The sequence below is a fragment of the Polistes dominula genome, unplaced genomic scaffold (assembly GCF_049000335.1).
Source record: "Polistes dominula isolate Pdom_NZ unplaced genomic scaffold, Pdom_raw_medaka contig_31, whole genome shotgun sequence".
NCBI lineage: Eukaryota > Metazoa > Arthropoda > Insecta > Hymenoptera > Vespidae > Polistes > Polistes dominula.
In genome coordinates this window covers 4,518,640-4,537,500 of record NW_028300925.1, presented here as the reverse complement: position 1 = coordinate 4,537,500, position 18,861 = coordinate 4,518,640, and the positions used below count along the sequence as shown (strand labels likewise).

The 18,861-nt window shown below is 29.5% G+C and overlaps 2 protein-coding genes across 2 annotated transcripts in view; both read left to right on the top strand.

The window, feature by feature from the left end:
* Positions 1–16,412, top strand: part of Meltrin (disintegrin and metalloproteinase domain-containing protein meltrin) — an 81,650-nt gene extending 65,238 nt beyond the window's left edge. Inside the window, exons 4-13 of the mRNA XM_015334819.2 lie at positions 326–515; positions 2,520–2,584; positions 2,944–3,108; positions 3,934–4,103; positions 4,347–4,538; positions 4,741–5,337; positions 5,406–5,607; positions 5,709–5,913; positions 6,004–6,133; positions 10,135–16,412. Of these exons, the coding sequence (XP_015190305.2) occupies positions 326–515; positions 2,520–2,584; positions 2,944–3,108; positions 3,934–4,103; positions 4,347–4,538; positions 4,741–5,337; positions 5,406–5,607; positions 5,709–5,913; positions 6,004–6,133; positions 10,135–12,949 (4,731 nt within the window). The 3' untranslated portion in view covers positions 12,950–16,412. The remainder of the gene's footprint in view (positions 1–325; positions 516–2,519; positions 2,585–2,943; positions 3,109–3,933; positions 4,104–4,346; positions 4,539–4,740; positions 5,338–5,405; positions 5,608–5,708; positions 5,914–6,003; positions 6,134–10,134) is intronic.
* Positions 16,413–16,637: 225 nt separating this feature from the next.
* PIG-U (phosphatidylinositol glycan anchor biosynthesis class U) lies at positions 16,638–18,494 on the top strand. The gene is made up of 4 exons (XM_015335035.2): positions 16,638–16,898; positions 17,058–17,260; positions 17,356–18,064; positions 18,138–18,494. The coding sequence occupies exons 1-4, from the start codon at positions 16,769–16,771 to the stop codon at positions 18,389–18,391; spliced, it is 1,296 nt and encodes a 431-aa protein (XP_015190521.1). The 5' UTR covers positions 16,638–16,768; the 3' UTR covers positions 18,392–18,494.
* Positions 18,495–18,861: the final 367 nt, after the last annotated feature.

Here is an 18,861-nt window from a genome sequence, read left to right as displayed (position 1 = left end):
ATATTCATCGAGAAAGTTGAACAAAACGATAGAGAAATGGCTGTTGTTACAATTTCAAACAAATATCGTGGAATTTAAATTTAATCCTATTTGAGAAATAATCACACTTTTAGTTTGTAAACTTACAATTTTAATTCTTGTTTAAAATATTTGTCTTTTCTCGAAAGACACACACAAACATATTATACACTCACAAGAAATGAGTATATTGTACCAACGTATTAAAAAGTTATTCGTTAATATTTGTTTTGATTATTGATTTTAAATGAATTTATATAAATTTTGATTTAAAATTGTTTAAATAAATAAAAAATAATATTTTCAGGAACTCTGTCACTATCAAGGTAGCGTACGTGATGTTCCTGGATCATGGGTAGCCTTGTCCACTTGTAATGGCTTACATGGTGTCATCTTTGACGGTGAAAATCTTCATCATGTTCAACCAGAAAAAGATTCCTTGGACTCTAAACACTATCTCTATAAACAGGATGACCTCGTCGCAAATAAGACTTGTGGTAAATTGCACATTCTACTATCCTATGTAGTCCTAGTTTCTTTGTGATAATTATTGAAAACGGTTAGAAATGTAATTCTTTATCACTTCAACCTGTAATACTTGTGGTTATTTTTTGTTCGCTTAAAAATATTCATAAAAAATTCTTTTTTTTTTTTTTGTAATGTTTATTAATATTTTATCAAACTAATTAATATTTATCAAACTTGTCCTATATTTGTGTTCATTTCGTTCTCAATGATGTTGTTGATTCATTTTAATAAAATTTGTAGTAATTAATTGTAATTTATTATAGATAGAATAATTAATTATGTTTAATTAACGTACTACACTATCTAAGAACGAAACTGCATTTGATATTAAAAATATCATATGAAATAATAATAATCGACCTACTAACTCTAACGATAACGCATTGCCTCGTAAAGCCAGACTTGCATTTCCGTTAGAAAGTTTTCATTCGTCGTTGCCCGAAGCTAATTAAACGGCATAACTTTAAAGAGAAAAATAAAAAAATAAAAAAAAATAATATATATATATATATATAGACGGACAGACAGAAAGAAAGAAAGAGAGAGAGAGAGAGAGAGAAAGACAGGTTAAAAGAACGAAAACTATTTGATTGATTGATTGATTGATTGATTGGCAAACTGAGAGAAAAAAATAAAAACAAAATAAAAAATACAGACGGACAAATAAAGGTAGATTAGTTAAAAAAAAATGGAGGGAAGGTGGCTGACAATGGAAAAGAAAATTGTGAGATAAATAAAAAAAAAAAAATAGAAAATAAATCATTAAAAAATCGATGAACAAATAAATGAAATAAAATGTGGAATAATTAATAGTTGATTACTCGTATTTTTGTAGATAGACGAATAAATAAAAAGAGAAAAGGGGGAAGTTTATAAAATTAAAAGTAGGTACAGATTAAAATATAGACAGACAAGCTGAGTATAGAAAATCAGAGAAAGAAAGGTAAAAAGAAAAAACAATAGAATATGACGGACAAAAAGATGAACGAAGAAAAATATGATTAATAATATTTTTTTTTATTTAAAGAAACAGAACTGAACAGAATAATCTTCGACTCATTTAATTTTGAAATTATTTTAATGTTTTAGTTTCAATTTGTTCAAAATTATTATTCGTCTCTGAAGGAAAATTTAAACGACAAAGAGTATTTCTACCAAGCTAATATAATATTATCAAAACTACATGAAATAGTAAAATAAATAGTAACCTTTGCTTTATGTGTCATGCGTATAATATAAATGAACAAATTATACATACGCTTAACAAGCAAACTTTGAAATATATTAAACGAACGAACTAAAGATAAATTATTAAAAAAACATAATAACTCTTATTAATAATTTCTACTTCTACGTAAGAAAAAGATACACGAGCAGAAATAATAGTAAGAAAAAAAATTGAAAAAGAAAACAAAAATAACATAAATAAAAACATATTAACTCTAATAATAATAATAATAATAATAATAATAATTTCCATTTATGTGTGAAAAAAGGGGGCATAAAAGAATGAAAAAAGGACAGATGAATTACCAAAGATGGAAAAACGTATGATTCTTACATAATAATTTCTATTTATATATCATTGAATCCTTGAACAGTTTTATTGTCAAGGTAGAATAATAATCGATCGTTTGAACTTCTTTCAACTTAAGAAGAAGAATTACATGACTCCCTTAGGAGCACCATATTCCTCTAGAAACGGTGTCCTTGCAAGATCCACAAGATGCACGCTCCTTTTGTGGACAGAAGAAGCGTGCTTGGAAACGACAAGAAATACTGGTTTCTCCTTAACCGTTTTAACGAATGTGGGAGCAAGATTTTGTCCTGATCGTTTAGCTCTAACTCTTTGTCCTTAAACTACCTAGGAAAAATTTACTCGAGGATCGTATCCTTGAAAAAGGAACTTTTTATTAACCCTTTTTCTTTTTCTTTTCATTTTTATCTTTTATTTCAACCCCATTTCGTTGCAGGTTACGAAGGAACACCGCACAACGTTCTTGACAGTCACCGTAGTGAAGCTAAAAGGTTGTCAAGGGTAAGTAATGACAATTGTTTAAGAAGCTCCTTCAGTTTTATATCTCTTGTTATAAAATCTCTGATTCATAATTTAATTATCTAAATTCACGTCTGATTTTAAAAATTGTATTTCAATATTAAGCATTCTTTTTTTTATTTTTTATTTAATGATAATACTATAACTTCGTCAGAATTTATTTTTATATTACGAATATCACGAGGAAATCAAATTATTAAAAAAAATGACCGCATGAATATACATCCTTTTCTCTAATATATTTTAATATTTAAATAATCGAAGGATTTGTCAGATTATTTCTAGGATTTGTTTTAAAATTGGAATGCCTTAATGATCATTGATTATTTTCACATTTGCAGCATAAAAGAGCAGCCGAATCGATAAGGGGTCCTTACAATGCTAATAGACAATCACGTTACATCGAGCTGGTTTTAGTAATCGATAAGAAAGGATATATAGCACTTAATGAGAATTTAAACAGGGTTTATCATCACTGCAAAAATATCGCCAATATCGTTAATGCTGTTAGTATATATCTATATCTAATATAGATTATATTTAAACACATTGCAATTGAATCACGACATAGATTTAAATATCAATAAAAAATATTAATTATTTTTTAAACAACTAGAGAAATGTGTGGTTTGCAATATTTTGTTTAAATTTAATATTCATCGATGCTATTGAGTACCGATATATTCAATAAAATATTTTTAATCGATGATTAAAATAAATATATAATTAGTATTTATAATAAAAATATCAATAATTGTGATGCAATCCAGCCCCGTATCATAAATATTGGTAATTTGTTTAAAATATTTGTTATTTAATACGTTCCCTGTTACGTGTACCATTTTTGATACATCAAACAGACATCTTTGTATTTGATTATTTTGTAAGTGATCCAACAAAAACGGGAGATAACATGATATAAATTTTTAATATAAAAAGAAAACAAAATAGGCAAATGTTGTAAAATTTATTAAAGTCTATAGCAGGTAACGCGCGTTTTAGGTATAAGTGGCATGGAAATGATACTTGTTGTCAAAGAAATACAGCTTAGCAGGGAAAGTTTTTTAAAATATTTAAAAATTATAATATTTATACCGAATAAAAATATTTACATGTATTGATCATTTAATTTACAAAAAGTTAACCACAATAATATTTATCCTTGTTTATTTGAATTAAAAAAAAAAAAAAAATCTATAAAAATAAACGTGAAAAATAAATTAGCAATGTGTTAAAAGTCAAGGTAAAAATCATGATTGTCATGATTTTTATAGCGATTTTTATTATGATTGTAATCCGAATAAAACGATTGGAGTTTTTTATTTTTGTAGCTTTTTATGCCACTTAATATATTCGTCGCATTGGTGGGCGTTCAAGTGTGGACTGAAACCGATGAAATAGCTCTCTCTCCAAACGGTGACAACACGCTTTCGAATTTCTTACGATATCGTAGAGAAAAATTAGTACATGATATTCCAAATGACAATGCTCAGTTATTGACGTGAGTATAGACAATGATATATCATAATTTTATATGACGTTCGTAAAAATAGTTCGGAAAATTAATTGTTTGTAAAAACAATATAAATAAAGTCATATTTTTTATTAATTAACAATTAATGCATGTACATTGAGAATATTTTCGTCGAATGTTATTGTGAATTCATTTCATGGAAGATACGTACTGAATTCATTTATTAATTAATTCGTAACAATTTTGATGAATTGTATTTTACGATCGCAGGAAAATACGATTCGAAGGTGGAGTTGTTGGAAAGGCATTGAAAGGACCGATATGTACTTATGAATTTTCTGGTGGTGTCTCTTTCGATCACTCGAATATAGTAGGCCTGGTAGCCGCCACTGTAGCCCATGAAATGGGCCATAACTTTGGTATGGAACATGATACTGCTGATTGCGAATGCCCAGAAGACAAGTAAGTGACCTTGTAAGTTGATACCAAAAGGGTGGGCAATATTTTCGATAATAAAAGTCGCGTTAAATATTTTTCATATACCTATTTTTAAAAATATATTCAATGATTGCCCACCCGTTAGTTTATATAAATCTTTAGCTTACAGATAGCGTAATTTAATCGAATGATTTAAATACATGCAGTCGTATTTTGTTTATTAAAGATGTATCATGGCACCATCGAGTGGATCTTTTGGTCCGTCACATTGGTCAACTTGTTCCTTGGAACATTTAGCATTAGCTTTTGAACATGGTATGGATTATTGCTTAAGAAATAAACCTCAAAAGCTTTTTGACAGTCCTATATGTGGTAATGGATTTGTTGAACCCGGTGAACAATGCGACTGCGGTCTCGAAGAGAAATGTGACAATCCTTGCTGCAACGCAACTACTTGCATGCTCTATACAAATGCCAGTTGTGCTACTGGAGAATGTTGTGACCTAAAAACATGTCGACCTAAATCGGCTGGCACAGAATGTCGAAGCGCCGAACATGAATGCGATTTACCCGAGTATTGTACTGGTCAGAGCGAATATTGTCCTGTGGATGTCTTCAAGATGGATGGCGAATCTTGTAGCATGGGAAAGGCATTCTGTTATCAAGGTTCTTGTAGAACTCACAATGATCAATGTAAATTACTTTGGGGTCCTACAGGTGCTTCATCTGATGCTCAATGCTACGATATGAATAACAAAGGTTCCAAACTTGGTAACTGTGGTTATAACAGGATAGAATCTAGTTACGTTAAATGCAACGATCAGTAAGTTTACTTTTACTACAATTATTGATTGTATTTGCGTCAGTTAAATCTAATCTCTGATATTATAGTGATATATTATGCGGAATGTTACACTGTAAACATTTGAATGAAAGATTGGAATTTGGTATGGAATCAGTAGCGATACTAAGTCATTCTTTTATTAATAATGGTGGAAAGATAATACCTTGTCGTTCAGCAATCGTTGACTTAGGATTAAATCAAGTTGATCCAGGTTTAGCACCCGATGGGGCTAAATGTGCACCTGATAAAGTAAGACATTCCCCTATATTAATCTTATCTATGATATATACGCTATTAACATAGTTTGAATAGTTTTATTTTGATTGATATTATTTTTCTATTTATTCCAGATGTGTGTTAATCAAAAATGTATGCCAATCGCTGACCTAAGAGCGTCCGTGTCTGGTGGTAAAGCGTGTCCTAATAATTGTAGCGGTAATGGAGTGTGTAATAGTCTAGGTCATTGCCATTGTAATCGTGGATTTAGACCACCTGATTGCACTCAACCAGGCGTAGGTGGTTCTGAAGATAGTGGACCAGCAGAAGATCCTAATGGTAGTAAATTAATACATAACCAATATCTATTGGTTTATCATCACTTAACAGGATATATATATAATTGTATTTCTTATTTATCCATTTTAGCGAGAAATGATTTCATTATAGCCATTTACATCATCTTTTTGGGCGTGGTACCTATGTGTGCTCTCATATCGATAGGATATTGGTACCTGAAAAACTGCGGTCAACATTGGAAAAAGGGTGCATTATCTACGTACGTATTTAGTGTCGACCGTTTAAAACCGAAACGTAAGCCGCATGCTTTTGCATCACGCGAACTTAGAGTGCCACAATTAAATTGCACCGCTGGTAAGGAGATCTACGAAAAGACTATCAGTTTCTTTACGACCAGGCAACGTGATTCGGAAGATTCGAAAAGAATTTTCATTATTAGCAACACAAATTTTCCCTCTAAGGAGAAACTTCAAATAACGAAAAAAGATTTGATATCGACTACAAATCCGGATGCCATTAATTCTAGCGATAAAATTGATTTTGTTAAAACCTCGATAGCACCTTGCAAAGTTGAAATTGTTAATAGAAAAAGTGATTGTATGGTTGATAAACCGTTGATTACGATCAATTTGAGAACTCAATCTCAGGAAAAGAAAAATAATACTCCGGTACGTTCGAATCAAATGGGTGCAAAAATTGCCGATCGTATTCAACAATTACAAAAGAGACAATCGAAAAATATTAAAAATTTGACTGTTCAAACGGATTTGAAATTAGACAATTTGAAAGATAATTCGAGCGCAACCACGGCCTATAACGATGTCAATGTTACGCCAAATTCGAGTGGTATTATGTTGCCTGAGAGGAAAGATGCTTTGAACAAATCGCCAGCTCCTTTTTATAATAAAAAACCGCCACCTCCTCCAGCACCAGCCCAAAGTCTTAAACCAAAGGTCTAAACGTCCGTTTTACACATTTATCTTACGTATATAAATATTTCTAATGCATATATGTATACGTGATCTGATTTTGAACAATGTCAGCAAAATATGTTTGGGTTATATATAGCATAGAAATTATTAATACTCGGCTTAATTTTTCTTAATATTAAATATTATACATATATACATGTAATAATAATATTTAAAATATTGATCGTTTGAAATGGCTGTAAGACAAGATTTTTTTTTTTGCAAAAGATAGCATTTGATATTTGCTTGTTTTTTGTACTTTTTCGTTTTTGTTTCTTTTTTTTTTTTTGTGTCCTTTGGAAAACAAGTTTTGCTTTAGTGCAAATGTCACAGACAATTCTAATCTCGGGCTGTGATCTTCGCATTACAAGACATGGTGATGGTGAATATAGAATTTCTTAATTTATACAATATATATAATATATGATGCCAAAATATATACTGAGTGTATATATTTTGTAACTGACGGTACAAACGAGCAGAGAATGATTCTATATGAAAAACTAAGCTGAAAATATAAAATCAATTTTCTTTTATATAAGACTTTGATTTAGAAAAAAAGAAGTTTACAAATTTATCTAATACTTGTGCATTTGATTGAACTTGTAACTCTAAAAATTAAAAACATGTTTAAAATGCTTTCCAAAATATTCAAAAGTAAGAAAATGAAATCAGTCGAACTGAAATAAAATTAAATGCACGTGTACTTGACAAATTTTCGAACTTATTTTTCTTCAAAACAAAATCTTATATTAATTGATTTTATTCTACATAGACGACGAATTTTTTATGTAAAATCATCCCCTAATCGCTTGTACCATCAGTAGTTACAGAACACCATGTAAATTAAATTAATTTCATTTGAGTTCATTGTGCGTATGATCATAATATTTCAATAGTTATAATATAATACTATAATATATAAAAACGTACTTATACGAATTATATTCACAAACTAAGATAAATTTAAATATTTGACATCGAATGATTTATTTGATTACAGTATTTTAGCAAATATAATCGAACATTAGTGGCTGACATATAGTTTTCATTAATATCGTCATATTTTTTGACATCGAATTTATTAAAGTTTATTTTTAATTAAATCAGAAATATTGTTGTTTTAATGCGATGCGTATTTTTTTCTTGTATTAATTTGATTTATTTTATTAGTTTAATGAAATTTCAATGGAAAAGTTAATGAAATTAATATCGTTTATTTTGCTATTAATTAATATATAAATAACAGTATTACACAGTGACAAATATTTTTTTCATTTATTTGAAAAAAAGTTTGTTGTTCCTAAAATCATTGTGAGAAGTTTAAGTATAATGTATTTTCTTTCTCGTGAAAACGAAAGCAAATTTATTGTAATCTCTTTTTTTTTTCCTGTAATAGGATCAACTTCATTTTTTTTTTAGTAGTTGCGTAATTATAAAATTATATTTGTTAATAACGACGCATTGTGATCAATAAAGTTAATTTTTAATCTATTTTTTTAGAGGGGCGGGGGAGAGTATGGAATTACTTTCAATTTAATTTTACGCTCTATCGATTAAACGTAATTTTTTTGTGTATAGTATTTTGTGGCGTTATTATTAAAAAATTTGGCGAGATTATAACGTAGGAAGCATGCGTGAATATATATGTGATCGCATGAGCATGTCTGAATCTCTCTCTGTCTCTCAGTAGCTTTGCATATTACGATGATTTAACATATCACGATAGATCAATAATAGCCTTAAGATAAATAGCGTTTAAAAGCCTTCACACATATTGACTTGGTCAATAAATTTTGTCGGAATTTTCAGTCATTTATATTGCAATAAATAATACTATTTTTATTTTATTCAAAAAATTTTAGTACGAATCTAGATACTTCTCATTAAGTTTATATTTCAATAAAAACATAATATATTTCAATATAATTAAATCTAATATCTTATTATTATTTTTAAGAGTGAAAACATTTTGACTATTATATTAAATGTAGAAATTGATTCGATGCCTCGAATATAAATATTAAATTTGTCTTTAAAAATTGATTTATATCTAAATCTAATAAAATGTAATCCTCTTGTTATGCCATCGTTTAGTGGGAATATTGTTCCATATAAATTCCATCTAAATTCCATATAAATTCACTTGTACATGAGTATCATCGCATGGTATATGGATCGGTCGGCCTTTGCATGAATGAAACTTTTATTTTTCAAAATATTTTAATACTTTATATGAAAACAAACCACATACTAGTATATATTTTATATTGAAAATTCCAACATTTCTTGTTGATCAAGCCAAATAATTAAAATAAAAGTCCTTTGAAATATTAGCGACAAAATGAAATCACGTTTTTATTAATCTCCCTTAGAAAATAAATAATGAAATAATATTTCATAGGACTAGCTTATAACATTTAGCTAAAAAAAAAAAAAAAGTTTATTTTAAAATAATCGATCAAATGAAGAAAAGACAAAGAGGGAGAGAATCTAAATCAATCGATGATCAATTAATTATCGTCGAGATATGTAACTTATCATACTCGTGCCTTAAACACTCTTTCGTTAATCGATAAAATGTTATTTAATGGAAATTAGTTGAATGTACGATCAACAAAATTAATAAAATTTTCGTACTTTCCATATGACGTATTTGTACGACTACAATATTTAGAAAAACAAATGAAAAAACAAAATGGTTTCCTTCTTCCACCGCTTGCTACTAACACTCTAATCTTTTACTAACATTTTCCTGCATTATAATTTTGTATAGTCGTCGCATGCGATTAAAAAGAAAATACCAAAATTCTTAAAATCGATGCGAACAAATTCTCTGTTACGAGGAACGAACTGCTTCTTGACGTCTTGTGCACACTGTTATTTTTTTGTTTATTCTGGTATGCATGCTTTTTCTTATGGCATAGTGTTCGTCCGTGACGTCCGTTTATATATACATATTATATATATATATTACAATATACACAATACACGTTATATACTGAATAAAACAGTTTTTGTTATAAGTTTTTCACTTGGCTAGTTTATCTTAAATGATTTGTGTGCAATATTAATTTTAAAATAAATAAATAAATATTAAATAATTATCCTTATTAAAAAAAAGATTAAAAAAAAAAAAAAATAAAAGATCTACTTATTTCTAAATCGAACAAAAGGGACGATCTAATGAAAAAGAAAAATTAAATTAGAAAAAAAAACGAATACACTGGTTATTACGCTTGTTATCCCAATATTCCTAAACGCTTAAAAATTTGCTTACAAATTTCAGGAACAATCGGTGCCACAATGGAATGTCGATAAAAACGATCGACCGTTCTAGCCCTATGCCACGTAACATCGAAACGATTGACTGCAGTCTAACTCAGGATCCAGCCTGCGCTAGTCTTCTGCCTAAAACAGAGGTCGATGCGCGTTACAACAACAACTTCTTTGGCCAATTTAAAGGGTTCACGATAACGCCTATTCAGAATCATTCAAAATTATCTGAACCAACGATATCAGCACCATCACTGCCTAGCGTTCCTACCGTAGCAATAAAGACGAATCTAAAGGCTAATCAAAAAACAAATACTATACGAAATCAATCATTGGCTGAATCATCTCAAACATTTGAAGATAATAATACTACTGCAGCAGCTCCAAAATTACCACCTATGAATCCAGGTTCTACGGCACGTCCATTAATAAGTAGTCCTGTTTTAGCAGCAACAACTTGTACGTCCGTAGAATTGGTACCATCTAAAGTACCAACTAGACCAGCTCCTGATATACCAACGAGAACTGCTCCCCCGCCACCTGTTCTATTTGCTATACCTAAACCTCAAAGACCCAATAGTACTCCCTTGACAAATTTGGTTGTTGAAGCTGAACAGAAAAAACAAGAAAAAGGTGGTGCGCTTAATAGATTAGCATCTATGTTACGATCGAATTCAAGTGTTACGAGATCAAACTCTCAATCTTCTCAAAAGGACGAAAAGAATATGAATTCTTTGACAAGGAATCAACATCTCAAGGCTAATAAGATGATAGATAAAGAGATATTGAGAAACTTGGAAATATCAAATCCTATACCACAAAAGGAGATTGAAATCCCAACACCGGTGATTCCAGTTGCCTCGGTCAATGAACTAAGTAACCTCGAAACTGAGAAAAAGAACGTTGTCATGCGAGCTCAATCGATGAGAGACACCAAAGTAACGTCCAGACCAGCGATACATACTTTTGGTTCTATGCGTCAAGCTGCACCAACTGTTAAAAGACCAACCAGCATTCCAGCGAGTATCAGACCAACCTCACCACCTCCTGGGCCACCTACCGCCGTTGTTACATCTGAAAAAGAGACGAGTAATGATATTAAAATACCTGGCTTACCTGGTTATCAAAATCCACCAGTTAAAACTCAACAACAAGTTCAACCAGCCAAACAACTGGAGGATGTGTACGACGATTGCATGAATTTAGTTTCTGCACCATCTTTAACCAAGATAATGGAGGAATCGCCATCGAACGATAATATTTATGCGGTTATCGAAGAATCAATCCCAGAGAAGACCAAGAAGAACGTCGAAGTACAGCAGAAGGATGCCGACAACGAATATAAATCACCAAAACGTGTTCAAGCTACACCAAATTTGTCCAGCGGCAGCAGTACTGGCGGCGGCGGTGGCAACGGCGGTGGTGGTGGCGGAGGCAGTGGTTTGGAATCGATGGGCCTTTTATCAGAAATCGTATCAGAAATCTCTAATAGAAATTTCGATTCTATATATTCGACTTCAACGTTGGCAAGAAAGAAAAAGGAAAAGGATGAAATTGCTAAGGCCAGCGAAAATTTAGGATCCAATAGTTCCCTCGGTGGTTACATGAATTCAAATCACTACAAATCACCGGGTAGTGTTTATTCCAATTCCGCATCCGGTTGCAAATTTAATTCATCAAGTTCGACGACTAGTTCTGGTTATCTTAATCCTTGTGCATTAAATGTACCACAATCAGTTAAGGAACGTTTAACGAAAGATACTTCAGAAGATAAAAACACTTGCGAAATTTCACCTTTGTTATCAGGAAATTCTCGTAATAGTAACGTCAATGAAGAAATGTCGAAGGAACTTGGTTTAGGGACGATTCAAAAACCATTTGTTAATATTAACACGGATCGGTCTAGTTTGATCTTATCGACAAACAACAGACTAAATGATAAAAAAGAGGATGGAAAAAGTGCAATCAGTAAGCCATTACAATTAAGTAGAACTAAGACACCACCGAGTCTTACTAATAAAGCTTACACGTCAATGAGAACAACAACTAAACAAAATTCTGAAATAAGTGCGAAATCACCTGTACAATCACCCGACGGTGGTAACAATACTACAACTACTACTATCAAAAATACTTTAGATAAAAATACTAAGGCGAGACAGGTGCCAATTCAAAACAAATCTAATGGCAATATTAATAAACAGAATAATAGCATAGATAAATTAGATTCAAATAATACGAGTGTTAATGGATCATCCGTAAAAAGTGTGCCTTTTAGTACTAACAATAAGGATGACTCCAGTAAATTAAATAGTCCTGATTTAGTCTCGAGTTGTTCGAATTCGAATCAAAATAGTACGAAATCACCGGACGTATTAGGTAATAACCATAAATTAAGTGTGGTACCTAAAACGCAAACACAAAAATCATCGACGTTGTCGAGGGCTACCAAAGCGCCAGCAATGCCGATGAAACCATTGAGTATCGTATCGAAGGCTGCCAGCTTAACGGAGAAAAAAAAATCTCCGTCGGGTAACGTTAACATTATCAAATCTTTTTCTTCATCCACAACTAGGGATAATACTTTAAATAATAAAATATCACCAACTTCGAATAAAAATCCATTGAAAACGAGTGATACGAAAACAACAACGGATTCTACGATCAATCCCGTTCAAAGAGCTGCCAATAGCAAATCGAACGTAGCATCGTTGCAACAAAGATTTGAGGCTAATAAAAATTCCCATGTTAATTCAACTAGAGCTTTGGCAAATGCTAATAAAAAAGCTCTTGGCAAAGTGTCCGATGGTATCACCGCAAAAAAATAATTTCTTTTATTATAATATACTATTATTATGTTCAACGATATCGTTGTGATTATACGACGAAAATATTAATTTTTGTCTTCGTTACGTTAAATTCTAGTCCATCAACAAACGATTAACATTGACACGATCTAGCGATACACGTGCGATATAACTATGAAAGATTGTATCTTTTCTGATCTATCTATACGTACGTACATATACGGGATATCCCAAAAGTTATAGATCCTAATTAAAAAAGATTCAATAATCTGTATCGTCGAAGAAAATGATTTTGTTTTATTCGCGTTAAAACATATAAATTATTTTGTACAAACACATGTAACTTGAAAACGTTTGAGAAATCTATGGGATGACTTTTTAGAAATGATCTAAACTGCACTCCCACCCTTATTTGTTGCTTTTTTTTTTTGGTCGATGATACATGACTTCTTTTGGGACACCTTGTATATAAAAATGCACATTGCAAAAAAGTACAAGAAATGATTTTGTTCCGAGGCTTTACGATATAACATGCTCGACGAACAAAAGCGTTAAGTATATTTTAACATGAGAATGGCGCTCGACTTGAGCGCGTCTTCCGAAGTGAAGATAAATAAACAAAAATATGATATATAAATATAAATATATATTAAAAGTTGTAAATAATAGGATTACGTAAAAATTCTAATATTTTTTGTAGAAGTTATTATGCCATAAAGTTCGAGTGTATATATAATTGTCAGTAATTATTCTAAGGCAGTAACAATATCAATGACTCTTTTGTGAGAATGCAGACGATTCATTAATCGTTAATTAATTAATTAATTAATTATTAAAAAAAGGAATTACGGAAACAATTGGTTTCTTGGAAGTTGATATAACGTAAGCTATATTTTCTGCGTTCCTGGAATGCGTTGATGACGCTTCTACAAAAATCCTGCATTTAAACAAAACACACACACAACAACAATATAACGATAAAATATATTCGAAATGATTCGAATTATTATAAAACGTGAAATTATTCAATTCTGTGATATATGTGTATTAAGAAAAAAATGTTAGTCCCTAAACAAAATAAAAATGATATATCGATGATCAATTTGAAATAATTCACGAAAACATGAGGACGTTAATTTGATTGTAAATTATACAAATGTAAAAACAATGTATAACAAAGAATATTATTAAAAAAACAAAAAAAAACAAAAAAAAAACAAATGAGATTCATCGATAATCAATGTGAAATAATAAATTAAACAGGAAGACGTAAATTTTACTGCAAATTACAACAGTTTAGAAAGTAGTAAGTGTAAAACACGTTCGACAAATCGAGGTTGTGTATTATCATACAATTGCTTGATTGATTAGGTTTTTTTTTTGATGTCGATAAAACGCTAGGGACTATGATTAAAAGAAAAACACTATTCTGTCCTAGATCATTATGCAACAGTTAAATAGAAATAATTGACAAAATTCTATCATTTTCTATGGTAATAATATATTAAATGTGTGTCGAATGAACTTGTACAATACATATACTAGAATCGGTAATATTTTTAGAACTAATATTATAAAAAAACTTATATGTTTAACAGATCTATTTGAACAAAACAACGTTTATGTTTCTTCCAGGTTTTTTTTTATTCATTTTTTCCAAAGAAAAAAGAACCGAAGTCTTGATAATTATATGAATGAATTGTAAAACAAAAAAAATGTATCGAGAGAATTTAACTGAATTAAATTTAAGCTTCTATTTAGATATATATTTTATTTATAATGCGTATTTGTGCATACATGATCTTTTTGATCATTTAAAAAAAAAATAATAATTTTAGGACTGATTACGAAACGTTGTCGCTTTTTTATTAATCGATTGGTCATGCCTAGGATTTAAATTATATTTTACGATTAGGTAACTCGTTTATTCATCTTTTCATGCTTGTATTGTTGTCCTTGTCGCCAAAAGAGAAAAAAAATAAAATACAAAAAAAGGGGTCAAAGCGAAAATATCAATATCATATTTTCGGTTTAATAATAATAATAATAATAATAATAATATTACGTGTAACGTGATTTATAATTGTATCGACGAAAGATATATTTATTCGACTGATTCATGTACATATGTTGATAAGATGAACATAAACATAAGCAACATTTTGTACCATGTACCTTTGTGCTTGATGCGTGTTGTAACTTTTAAGTTACAATCACATCCGTATACCTGCGATTTAAACACAATTATCACATCACATCGGGCAATGTGTTTATTATCATTTCATATATGCGATTAATTGCAATATCCACCTTGCTAGCTAAGACTTTTATTAAATGGACATTATTATAAATATATTTATTTATACATTTAACTTTAGACAAGAAACGATTTAAGTCTGATCTTTTGTATAAAATATTTCTTTTTCTTTTCTTTTTTGTTTGAATAAATTTCGGCTATTATTATTATAAATATTAATCGCCATATTACTTAATTTATTAGTTAACGCGAACAAAATACTGTTCCTACGAAATCACAATTTTCACACATCCTTGCAGCAGATGCAGCTTAATTTTGATATAAATATATAAATACGTATATAAATTTTTCATTATAATTATAAATATATATATAATAATTAAAATAAATTAAATAATCATCGCTTACGCTTGGTTTTATTCAAACGAATTCATTTTGTATGCAGCTATTTTTACGAAAGACAATCACACTTGCTCGAATTTATTTGATTTAATGATGAAAAGCAGGTTTTGAAATATATATATTTAAATACAATATTTTCATGCGTTATATTTATTAAGTTGTTAAAATGCGAAAATTTGAATAATGTAAATAATTATAATATACATTTTATGTAACCGTGTAAGAGGATTAATTTAATGTTTAAACTTAACTTCATATTAAATTAAGTTAATTATCGATGTCCCACGCCAAAGGGCGTGTAAAAAAGGCGAATAGTATTTTTAATTAAAAATTATCAATTAATTATTTACGTCACGTGTATTTAGTATAACTGGTTGTATGTATGTCGGAAGACCATCTATTTTAATTGGAATTTATTAAAAAAAGAAAGAAAGAAAAAAGAATAAAAAATAAAATTATTGAATTCTTACAAAATTCAAATAATTCGAATTTAGCTCTAAATCTTTAAATATCGATGATTCATGATCGTCAAAAGTAATTATTATACATCTCAGTATAAACAATAATTTCATAATTCTCTTTTTAGCACGTCATTGTATTTGTACAATATTATAATGATTGTCGTCATTGCAACAAGCGTTTAGCAGAATTGTCTTGCTTGTGTATGTACATTTAATACCAAAGATAAATAGCTCCTACTTATTATTACATTATACAATTCAAAATAAGGACTACGACAATTACATGAATAATCATTTATCAACAACGTGTACATTTCTTAATTGACAGTTATGTTAATAATAAATTCTTTATTCTAAGAATGTATTTAACTTAAACATTATTATACATGTATGTATAAACTAACCTCAAATTATATTCGTAACGTTCAAATGCATTTCGAATAGGCACAATAAACATTTAAAAGTAAGTATATATTTATCGACAATAATATTGTTTAATTAAGAAAATTTGAAGTTTGGAAATGAATCTACACATTTTTAAATTTTGCGCACTATTTCGTGCGCATGCGCACAATCGAACAATCGTAGAGCCAGGTTAGACGTAAATGTCTCTTTTCACATAAAATACTGTTTACTTGACCATTTAAACTGCCGCACTTAAGCATCAAAGGAGGTTAGGATGTATAAAACCCTGATATGATTAACTATAAATTATAAAAAATGTTGACAAAATGGTTACCCAATTTTATTTTGGCGGTTGCCGTCAGATTTTTATTGATGAACTCTGGATATCAAAAAGTTATTAGCGAACGTGTCGAAGTGTCAACAGCTTTAAATTCTTGGAAAAGAGGTTCATTTAAACTCATATTCTGTATTCTTTTTTTTATTTATAAAGATTGTTTTTTATAGATTTATTAATATTTGCAAACAATATTATTTTACAGTTGCAAAAATCCCTTTTCTTTTTTAAGTTTTTTAATTTTTAACACTAATAAAAAATTTTTTGTAGTTACTGAAGGAGTTTACCTACACAATAATGGTATAGATCCTTATTCCGGTGACTTATTCCATGAAACTCCAATTTGTCTTTACGTGTTTGATATTATACAACGACATTTCCCATGGTATATATTATGTCTCCTGTTTGTAGTCACTGATCTAATGACAGCTCTGTGCCTTGCTTATGTAGGTAATAGTTATGCTAATAATCAGGTAAGTGTATATATCAAATTTAAGATATTCTATATTTTTAAATAGTTTTATTAATTGGAATTGAAATCAATTTATATCATTTACTTTTATTGCAGCGTTTAAAGAAAAATGAAGATAAGACGGAAGAGGTATCACAAGAAAAAGATAATGATACTTCTAATGTGGAAAATGATGTCGCATTGTATGTCTTAATGGCCTATTTGTTTAACCCGTATATAATATTAAATTGCGTGGGATTCACGACTACAGTATTTAGTAATCTGTTAAATTCGATAGCATTAGTGGCTATGGTACGACATTCTATTTTCTGGAGTTGTATTTCTATAGCTTTATTAACATTGCAGAATCTTTATCCTATATCACTGTTAGTACCAATTGGTATTTATATATGTAAGGATAAATCAAAGAAAAATATCAAATCTACCATTTTCATTTTAATAATTACGTTTGTATCCATGTTCACGTTATTACTCGGAATTTGTTATTACATCATGGGCAGTTGGTCTTTCCTTTGGAATATTTTTGGATTTATTTTATTAGTTCCAGATTTACGTCCAAATATTGGACTTTATTGGTACTTCCTTACAGAAATGTTTGAACATTTTAGATCACTATTCATAGCTTCATTCCAAATTAATGTTAGTTTATTGTACATAGTACCATTAGCTTTAAGATTACGTCGTGAGCCAGTTCTATTGGCATTTTCTTATTTAGCCATAATGACTATATTTAAATCCTATCCCTGTGTTGGTGATGTTGGATTTTATGTATCTTTGTTGCCGTTTTGGATGCATCTGTTTCAACGTAAGCTATTAAACTTCCACCATTATTTTTAAATACTTATTTACTCAATTAATCCTATGGTCTTTCATTACAGATATGCAGCAAGGATTCATAATCGGTTGCTTTATATTGGTTTGTACTGGTTTTGCACCAATAGTATGGCATCAATGGATTTATGCCAGATCCGCTAATGCTAACTTTTACTTCGGAGTTACCTTGGCATTCGCTGTTGCACAAATATTCCTCTTAACAGACATTCTTTTTGCAAGTGTCAAACATGAATTTGCATCACGAAACAATATTAACAAAGATATAAATGGAAGTAAAGCGAAGTTACTTTTAGAGTGACTTTTAATTATTTACATGTTACATAATATAAATAAGTATTCTTTATCACATATTGAATACTGCCAAAATGCATTGTTTTATAAATAAATTATTATAAAAACAATGTTTAATATTTACTCATTTATTTATTTATTTCTGTAACTGATGGTTTGAGCGAACATGGAATCTAATTTTGATTTGTTTACTTTCCGTATAGAACATGAACACAACTGCATTTATATTTCTTTTTTATTTTCATTTTTACATTTTAGTTTTTTAGACATTTCTGTCATGAGATAAACGTCCAGATATTATAATTATAAATAGTTAAATTAATTTACCGAGTGTCCTCAATCGGATAAATTTAAAAAACTAGAAGTTCTTGATAACAAGAAAAATCACAGGAAACCCATCCAATAATTATACCGATAATAACGAATTTTATCTTTTTTCTTTTATTGCAAAAATTGAACAATGATCGTCAATTTTTA